Here is a 10627-nt window from a genome sequence, read left to right as displayed (position 1 = left end):
AAAGTGCAGATCATTGAGTTATGAAAATAATTTATAAATTAAATGAGATTTTTAGGTGGGAGCCTTTGAAGAAACCAATGAACTGGTAAATCCTTAATCCAAGACCATTTCACATTTTAACAGTAACTATGATATGACTCTATAACTTTTTTAAATACAGGACATGATATAGTAGCACGCACATCATCATGAAGTCCTTTGAGAGGCTGGTCAATGCCCACATCAACTCCATATTACCTGAAACACTGGACCCATTCCAATTTGCGTAACAGCCCAAACAGATCCACGATGCAATCGGCATTACTGTACTAAAATCTAAATACAGTACCTATATCAACAGCAATACTGTGTCTCCCAATATAAAAATAGTTGAATTTCACCAAGAGCAAAATGTCAGTTGGGTTCAGTTTGTTCATGCTCACTGAGTTGAGCTAAATACTGTGTAGTTCTGTTAGGGAGGATCGTGGCACTGGCAGCCACTGGAACCTGACCCAATGTACTACTGGCCCTTGATTGGTGTGACCACAGGGAGAGGGCACAATCAATTGGTTGAACTAATGAAATTTCAACACATACTCATTAAATAATAATCTTGAGGGGGGGGGGGGGGGGGGTGGGGGGTGTCATTTTAGATCAATAAAAAAAAGAGAGAGAATATATTATTTGGAAACAGATAATAATTATAATACCAATTAATATTAGATTATAATACCAATAATAATAGTACGGTAATGTCTTACGATGTTATTAATAAGGACATTATTGATATTATTATTGTTCATATTATTATTATTATTATTATTATTATGAGGATAAACCTTTATAAACCGTTATACAAATCATGCATTATATCTGTTAATCTCTATGTTTGATGTATCAAATCGACGCTAATTCATGGTTACCTAACCTCCTAATGTTAAGAACAGAATAGAAGGTAAACATATTTTTACACAATCATGCGAACGGAACACGCACGGGAACGGACGCACGGGACGCAGTTCAGAGCTTTGACCACCATAACATCCAGATCACGTGCACGAGACAAAGTACACTCTAGGATTCCTGCAGGTTTTTACTTCTGAGTTTGAAGTCATTTTAAACATGTTTTTGTGTATAACAACGGGATTATATATCGGGATTCATCAGCGGAAGAATTAGAAAATAACATTGCAAATTAGCGGCAATAAAAAAGACAAAACTCAAAAAGTCAAACGTGTTTTGGTCTACTGTTTACAAACTAACTCCATAAACTCGTCATGGACGATTCGGACAGCAAAGCAATCCTTCCCGAGGATTTCCTATCATCAAACGATGAAAGATCGAATAATGACTCGTTTGGTCAGAGCGGGGCGATTGAACAGGCGAACATTAACATTCGCTCTAGACGGCCGCCGTTCGTTTGTCCGCTTTCGATTTCAGTAGAACCCGTGTTGTTCTTGTCCATGTTTTCCTTGGCTCTGCAGGCGCCTCTGTCCACGCAGTACTTGTGGGACCGTATCAGCGAGGATCTCGGCTACAATGGATCAAAAGCAGGGGTGTGTGCCAATGCATCCGGGGCTCCTGATCCCCTTGAAAAGGTATAACATGAGCCATTCATTTTTTTATGTAACCTTTATTTATACAGGTAAAAACACATTAAGTGTGACCTGTTCACAGGCATACAACAACAACATCCACCACAAACAAATACAATACAAAACCTGGCCTACATAGTCTAAAACTAAACTAAAACGACATAGTCTAAAACTAAAACTAGTCTAAAACAGTCTAAGATAGTCTAAAACTAAACTAAAACTACAAAACCTAAAACTAGACAGCGAAAGAGCTAGGGACAGGGAGGGGTCAGCAATGGGCAAAAGGGAGGGTCAACTCAATTGCAAGAACAAATCATACTTCTGAAGGCGTCAGTTATCGAATTCATGCCAGGCATACTTGGGATTAAATGATGACATTCAGTGGTGTGGTGTGTGAACGTTTGTGTGTCAGGCCACGACTGATAACACCTGATTCAGTTCATTAACCGTGATGACTGTTGGCTCAGGGGGTGTTGCTAGGCTGGTACCAAAGTATGATCTCTCCGTGTGGTCCCCGAGTAGGGAAATACATGATAATTAGCCTGCAGTATTACAGAACAAAAAAAGTTATTGCTCCCTGAGTAGTAAATTGCCATATACAGTTTTAAAACCCCCCCACTATGGGCCGGTTTCACAGACATGGCTTAAGCCTAGTCCTGTGGACTAAATCACACTTTCAACGTGAAATACAGGTGCTTTTTATTCGAGGATTAGGCTTAAGCCTTGTCTGTGAAACCGGCCCAATATTGTTTTAGTTTAACTTCTACAGTTTCCCCACAAATATCTAAGGTAGGCTACTCAGCGATTTGTTGTTGCTAACATGTATTCCCTCCTATCAGGAGGTGGAGACCCTGACAGCCCACTGGAACCTGTACATCAGCCTGGCAGGCTTCTCCGTGGGTCTGCTGGTGGTCACTCTCCTGGGCTCTTGGAGCGATCAGGGGGGCCGCCGGACGGTCCTCATCCTGCCCAGCCTGGGCCTGGCCCTGCAGGCAGCGGTGTACCTGGTGGTGATGTACCTGAAGCTGCCCGTGGCCTGGTTCCTCCTTGGCAGGCTTCTCAGCGGCCTCTCGGGGGACTTCAACACCATCCTGGCAGGCTGCTTCGCCTACGCGGCGGACACCAGCGACAGGGCCTCGCGGACCTTCAGGGTGGCCGTGTTGGAGGCGTGTGTAGGCCTGGCCGGCATGCTGGCCAGCATCATCGGAGGCCAGTGGCGTCGAGCACAAGGGTGCGAGTCTGAGATGGTTGTCTGCGTGTCTATTGTGTATTTAAAAAATCAATAATAATAAAAAAAAATGTACATGTTTTTAGGGCATTTCTGCTTTATTGAGTACACATACTGTACACATCCACGTTCAGTGGGTCCAGACCTTGGTAGCAGACAGTGTATCGAAAATATGCAATACTGAAAATCATATTGATTATCTTTTTTTACTGAATGCAATATACAGTATGCATGCAACCCTATGCATGCTATTACTAAGTTATTAAACATAAAGTTTAGATACATTCTGAAATAACATCGATTTGTTTACCTTTTCTCATCCGTCTCTCCTTAGGTACATTAACCCTTTCTGGCTGGTCCTGGCCACCAACCTAGCTGCAGCCCTCTACGCCTACCTGTTTGTGCCAGAGTCCGTCACCCCAGACCCCAGCGCCAAACTCCTCAGCACCCGCCATCACCGCGCTGTGTACCGCCTCTACACCACAGGGGGCGATGATACCACCAGCGAAGGCGGCGGGAAATGTCGGCGCTACAAGCTATGGCTCTACACCCTGTGCTTCTTCCTGGTGGTCACGGTGCACTTCGGCTGCCGGGAGCTCTACGTCCTGTATGAGCTGAGCGCCCCTCTGTGCTGGGGGTCGGAGCTGATAGGGTACGGGTCTGCCGCACAACACCTGGCCTACCTGAGCAGCCTGCTGGGACTGAAGGGCATGCAGCGCTGCCTGGAGGACTCCTGGATAGCCCTGGTGGGACTGGTCTCCAACATGGTCGGCTTGGTCGTCATCTCAGTAGCTAATACTACAGCGCTCATGTTCACAGGTGAGATATTTAGTGTGTTGTAATGTTCATTGTGATGTAATGCATTTTTTTTTTTTTTTTTTTTTTTACCTTTATTTATACAGGTAAAAAACACAAGGGCTCATTTTCAAGTGTGACCTGTTCACAGGCATACAACAACAACATCCACCACAAACAAATACAATACAAAACCTGGCCTACATAGTCTAAAACTAAACTAAACTAAAACTACAAAACCTAAAACTAGTGATTTTGATTGAGGCATGTTACGATAAGTTGCCCCCCTATACCTGTGTACATGTACCTCTGGAATAAATGTAGTAGCAACATTGTATTAACATGCTGTTAGACAGTACGTAGTTAATGCCTTGTAATTGCAATGAGCTTGTCCTCCGATTTCTGCCTCCACCAGGGTCTAGTTGAGAGGTTTGTGTCATCGGCTTCATTACAGTTCAAAACTAAATGATCTAAAACAGTACAATATGGACTGTTTTTATCTCCCCCCTTTATGATTCTAAATGAATCATTACTATTAGGTTAGGGTTAGGGTTAAGGTTAAGGTTAAGGCGAACATGTGCTCTTGCTTCAGCAGTAAGTCAATGGGTTAATCAAACCAAACGTCATGTTATCTGGTGGACCGTGTTATCTTGAGTACGGTGCAGAGGGGACCTGTGTCAGTGAGTGCTGAGTGCCGAGTGCAGCTCAACATGGACCTTCCAATTCAAACAGTGCCCTCTAGTGACTGTAATACATATACATTAAATGGCCATCATTTTACAGGTCAAAAGCTTTACATTTCTTTACATTTGGGTCTCGTCAATCAAAAATATTTTCTTGAGATCCACCGCGATATTTGAAAATAGCAACAGTGTCCGTTTCAATACCGTCATTTAAAAAATCTGCTGCACAATATGCATATAATAAACGCATTAAGAGTGTTTGTCCAGCCCCACTGTCTGTGTGGTTGAAGATGCTATGAAAGTGATGAGTACAGAACTTTTTTGTAAACAAATCATAAGGATACGCAATTCACTCCTCTGCGCTTTGTACTTGGGTGAGCAGTGTTTTCCATACATAGTCTAATTTACCCTCCATAGTCTCATTACGAAGCAAAAGTATTTTTACAAAACAAAAATACACTTTTTTTTTCCTTTTTCTTTTCTTTTGCTAATTTTCCAGCGCTGCTCGCGGAAAGCGTTTGAGCAGGTTTGCAGAAAGGCCCGAAATAGGATTTTGGTCCACCTTTCACCAGCCACTGTTCAAATTCATCATTTGAAATTGGCGGCTCCCTAAAAGCCCTACAATCTGATTTCTAATCCAGCGGTAATACTGTATATATACCCCAGGTAATACCGTATATATACCCCAGGTAATACTGTATATATACCCCAGGTAATACCGTATATATACCCCAGGTAATACCGTATATATACCCCAGGTAATACCGTATATATACCCCAGGTAATACCGTATATATACCCCAGGTAATACCGTATATATACCCCAGGTAATACCGTATACCCCAGGTAATACCGTATATATACCCCAGGTAATACCGTATATATACCCTAGGTAATACCGTATATATTCCGCAGTTACATTTGGGAACGGTTTAACAGGACACAAAAATTAGATACCGCCCAACCCTACTATACACACACACACACACACACACCTGTGTGTTTGATCCCATTCCTCATTCCATTCCATGCATGAGAATGAGCCTGTCCTTGCGTGTGTCTTCTCACCAGGCTATGGGCTGTCTTTCCTCTTCATGGCCGCCACGCCAGTCCTCAGGTCCAAGCTGTCCAAGCTGGTGGAACCCTCAGAGCAAGGTGAGTAACCCATGACCCTGCTGAGTCAGCCAGGCATTACCTTACGTGGTTGCCAAGGTGAGTATGGATGGTGGTGTTACATTTAGCATGTCAACCAGTGGAGGCTGGTGGTGGAGGTAGAAGTCGGAGGTCATTGTAATGCATTGAACGGAATCAGGATATGGTATGAAACATGTGTATTTGATACCATTCCTCATTCTGTTGCATGCATTACAATAAACCCCGTCCTCCGATTTCTACCTCCACCAGCCTCCCCTGATATCAACGTAAGTTGAAAGCTAATTTAATTGTTAGTCGATGCTTCCTTGCGACCCAGTGGAACCACCAGTGGTTTATATAGCTGTGTCTCTCCCCTGTGGGTGCCCAGGTGCTCTGTTTGCCTCTGTGGCCTGTGTGGAGGGTCTGTGTTCCCTGGTGTCCAGCGGGGTGTTTAACTCCATCTACCCAGCCACCCTGCACCTCATGAAGGGCTTCCCCTTCCTCTTCGCTGCCATCCTCCTCCTCATCCCTGCGGTGATCATCGGGTAAGGCCCCCCACCCTTCAACACGCTAGTCCAGTTGATAACGTCTTACAGGGCTCTTCTGCAACAGACTCTGTTCTCTGGTAAAAGATCTCCCCCGTATAAATAAAGGAGAAATAAACCACTGTTAATATCCCCAAGACCTGTCACCCACTCTATGCCATACAGTCCAAATTGTGAGGAGTGGGAGCAGCCTCTTATGTTCAAGTGCTTTGCACTGGTGTGTAAACAGTGAATATACGTTGTGAATGATCCGTGTCCTCTGGTTAGGGTCGTGGAGGGACAGGATCGGAGGACGGAGAGCAGGGAGGCCTCTACATGCTGATACTGCCACGCCACACCATGCCTGGACACATGTGCTCTAGATATCACAGATCTGCTGCCCCGTCAACACACCGAAGCCATAGAGGGGGTCATTTATAAATGACCACGCCACTTTGAAGCAAATTTTGGGATTTATAAAAACCAAACTTGGTGTGAAAATGTGCGGTCCTCCACGCACATTCGGACCCATGCGTACGTACATAAACTGTGGAAATGATGTGGCCTGCGGTGGTCCAGTGGTCTAGCACAGTGGTCTACAGTGCACACATATGCCCATGTTGGCATGGGTTCTAATCCAGCCCATACCCTACTGATATGCCCTCTTCTCCTTACTTTCCTGTCTATCTTCACTATTTCTATCCAATAAAATAAAAAATATGAGTAAAAATAACCTTTAAAAAACTAAAATAAACTGGAGAAATTAGCAACTGTGACTCCAATGGCAGAAGGATGAAACTCAAGAAACGCCATTGTGTAAAATATATTTAAAATATTAAGAGTTCCATGGAGTGCACATAAGTAATATATATATACACACTGCACATATCTTAACTGTACATATCTTCTTTACTGTACATATCACACTGTACATATCTCTTTACTGTACATATCATATTGATATTCTTGCACACACTGACTATATTAATTTACTTATACTACTGTCCCACCATGCACTGCCCATACATTCATGGCTTTTGCACTATTTACTATTTGCAGTGGTTAGATGCTGAACTTGTCTTAGTACTTGTACTTTGTCAACGGCAATAATGTTGAATCTAATCTGAAAAATTAACATGATTTAGGATAATAAATACATACATACAGAGATATTTTTGTGCAAAACAACCCCTCAAATATGTTGTACAATTTAATCAGGAATCATATTTAATTGGATCTGTAATTATTAAACAATACTTGCATGTTATGAAATGTATTCTCATAAATAATAAGGTGAACAGTAGGACAAATTATGTTTAAACTGATTCCTTTTTCGAGTGCAGAGTTTAATTGTTATCACATATTCGCTACGCAATACTGTTGCGCAGAATTTCTGCTCGCTCACGCCTGCAAAATGTAGAGTTGATTGTGATTTATAAAGGGAACAAGGCATGGGACGTGGATGCATATTATGTTATAAATCAGAATATTTCTGTACGTGTAAACGTCCTTGCTTTCGTACGTACGCAACTTTTTTACGCACGTTTTATAAATGACCCCCCAGGGGAGGCTGGTGGAGGTAGAAAACGGCTCATTGTAATGCGCAGAATGGAATGAGGAATGGTATCAATCATTCAAATATGGTATTCAAATATGTTTGAACGTGTTTGATACCATTCCTCATTCCATTTCATGCATTACAATCAGCCTGTCCTCCGATTTCTACCTGCAGCAGCCTCTCCTGATCTCTATGGCTCTATTGCACTACACCTTCTCACCAAAGCCCACAGGAGAGACTGCTGACTTCGTTACGTGGTGGTTTACACACACACACACACACACACACACACACACACACACACACACCAAAAGACCAAGATCAAACGCCTGGAACCAACCAACCCCATGACAGACAACAAGTACAACCATGTCATGTTAGACAAGTAGAGACAACCTCCGAGGACTGACATATTCCGTATTACATAATTCAGTAAATTATATTGACATTTTCAAAGCTGTGTCAGATTCAACAACATAATTAGCTGGGAGAATAGGCAGGGATCTTCTGAACATCAGAATATGTTCATTTAAAGGGAACATATCAATCACAGTAACCCAATTCTGCCTCACTGTGAGTCACTCCAATGAGTCAGATAATTCTCCTAAACGGGTCTGTTTCCAAGGGGAAGCAGCAAGAAAAAGCTTAGTCTGAAAAATACCAAATCCAAGAGAATACCAAATCCACCATCTTGATATCAGCTGATAGATGAGCTTTTGCCAAACGTGTCCAGACTCGGCCCTTGGGAACAGTGGCAGGAACGAGATCCCATCCGCTTTCAGCTGCAGTCAGGGATTATTGAGTTACACTGTTACTGAGTTACACTTCTCACACCACTGGCACCTTCTTCATCCAGCAGAGAGTCTAAACTCCCTGAAGTGCCTTCACACAACCACAACACAGGATAGCCCCAGAGCACAGGGCCACAGCAAACACACACACAGGGTCAACTCTTAGCAGCTCAGGGAGGGAACCAGATCTCCCACAACTGATTTAAAAGGTTCCAAAGGGGAGGGGCCAGGGTCAGGGTGGAAGCAATGCTGTCACTCAGGATTTGAAGACAATTCAACTTTATTACTGTAGAGGAGAGGAAACTCAACCATACTGGCTTCCTGTTAGCCCCAATTCTGACCAATGGTCAAGAAACAATGTGAACCATGATGAAATGATATGAATGTCTGCAGCTTGTTACTGCTTTTGTATATATGTTGCTTCATGTTTTTTTTTTGTATTTAAAGAAGGGAACGGATCATGCGAATGACATTTTGTTTAATTGAAAAAAAAATAAAATAATATATACTCAAGATTGGTTGTTTCGATTGAGTCTCTCACTGTATATAGTAGAACAACACTGCCTAAAATGTTGAATAAATGAAACAAAACAATATCTTGTTCATGTTCACAGTATTTATTCAACATACTTGTATTGGGAGCAACATACGTACAGTTAAGGCAACAAGTCCAGCAGAGGATAGAGTCGTCAAGACAGTGACAGAGACAGTACTGCTGAAAACAATACTGTAACTTTTGAGTGAGTTGACCGTTTCTATTTGCGTGTCACTACATGTTAGTACCGGTACACAGTTAATGGGTAAGGATGTTCCTTACATACACAGTATAACGCTGCAAAACAAATACGTCATTGAGGCTAATTCATTCATTTTATTGAACAATGAATGACATAGCATGACACTTCTGGTAATTTATCTACCCACAGATATAGTGACATCAGGGGAGGCTGGTACAGGTACAAATGGGAAGACAGGCTCAGTGTAATGCATTACAATGTGCCCGCGGCCCGCCCTCTGATTTCTACCTCCGCCAGCCTCCACTGAGTGGGACTGCATGTGATTTACAAAAGGTTAAAGCTACTGTTCTCCTAAGGTGAACATCAGCACAGCCTCTGTATCACGAAGCCAGGGAACCTAAGGCAGGGATTCAACTGTCAAGCAGCCAAGCAATACCACAATCTCTCAACATTTCGAGCAAACACATGTCAATACAGGGGTTTACCCGAACAATGCACTGCAACTTGTTATGACTATGCTACAAGACATTCTGACAGACAGACGGAAACTTAGAGGTATCTTGGATGTAGAATATAGATTTTTTTGGGAAGATTTTATAGCCTGATTGTATCTACTTTTTCTTTTTTTTTTTTTTTTACATAGAGCGTCTATCCGTTTCCTCATCAGAAAGACGCTTTGATACAGGTATTTTTCATTGCCTTAAGCTTGTTTAAGTGTACTCTGTGAACCTCCCAATGTTATTAAGCAGATGGGTGCAAGTCTATATTGAATATAGCTGATGTAGTCATCTCTCTGTTGGATTAGGCCCAGCGCCCAGGGTCAAAGGTCATCCTGGAGGGACATGTCTGATCAGCACAACAGTCGAACCTTGCGACCCTCCATCTTAGGAATTAACCAATGAGCATGCACAATTCAATTTAAGCACAATGAGGGAAAAAAAGAGACATACAGTTTTAGTATACACAAAGTACTTTGCACAGGTACATGAGAAAAACAAACTGACCTATTTTTTTCCTCTTCCTAAAATAGTATGAGGCTATTGTAAATAATAGGACATAATTAGTAACTAATGGATGCAACACTCATGGATGCAATGTTATGCAGAGTGGCTGGGTGCCACTTCATTTCCTGAGAGAAAGAAAGACAGAAAAACTATGAGGACACTACAATTACACTGTAGTGGTGGAGGCTGGTGGAGGTAGAAATCGGAGGACAGGCTTATTATAATGCATGGAATGGAATGAGGAATGTTTAATACCCTTCCTCATTCCGTTCCATGCATTACAATGAGCTTGTCCTCCGATTTCTACCTCCACCAGCATAGTTGTACAGGCTCCCCTGTACTATATAGGGTATACATGGTATTTACAAGAGCTAAAACCCTACTCCTAGAACTATTATTACCATTTTACTCAACGGTTTTATTTACATTAGGTTTGTGGTTGAGAGTAATTGGGACTCATAAGCATACGTTCTAAATACAGCCCGTCAAACCTGTCTTCACATGCGCAGAGGCGGAGGGAGGTTACAGGATGACCAATAAGGAGGCGCAGGTGTGCTGTGTTTGGTGTTTCTGACAGTCATTCATTAGAGACCTGAGGG

General features: G+C 42.5%; 1 protein-coding gene across 1 annotated transcript; it reads left to right on the top strand.

Moving 5' to 3' along the window:
- The first annotated feature begins 1109 nt into the window (after nt 1-1109).
- Nucleotides 1110-7300, top strand: slc46a1 (solute carrier family 46 member 1). The gene is made up of 6 exons (XM_080547087.1): nt 1110-1577; nt 2414-2805; nt 3137-3621; nt 5352-5435; nt 5803-5959; nt 6227-7300. The coding sequence occupies exons 1-6, from the start codon at nt 1257-1259 to the stop codon at nt 6279-6281; spliced, it is 1494 nt and encodes a 497-aa protein (XP_080403213.1). The 5' UTR covers nt 1110-1256; the 3' UTR covers nt 6282-7300.
- The last annotated feature ends 3327 nt before the right edge of the window (nt 7301-10627 follow it).

This window comes from Nansenia antarctica (genome assembly GCF_963989245.1).
Source record: "Nansenia antarctica genome assembly, chromosome: 1".
Lineage (NCBI taxonomy): Eukaryota > Metazoa > Chordata > Actinopteri > Argentiniformes > Microstomatidae > Nansenia > Nansenia antarctica.
Note: the sequence above shows the minus strand (reverse complement) of the source record. Positions and strands in the feature narration are given on the sequence as shown.

Excerpts from the sequence above, each read along its gene's own strand:
- slc46a1 (XM_080547087.1), top strand. The coding sequence starts at position 1,257 with ATGGACGATTCGGACAGCAAAGCAATCCTTCCCGAGGATTTCCTATCA. Across the intron at positions 2,806-3,136 it reads CAGTGGCGTCGAGCACAAGG|GTACATTAACCCTTTCTGGC; the intron begins GTGCGAGTCTGA and ends GTCTCTCCTTAG. Across the intron at positions 5,960-6,226 it reads ATCCCTGCGGTGATCATCGG|GGTCGTGGAGGGACAGGATC; the intron begins GTAAGGCCCCCC and ends TCCTCTGGTTAG.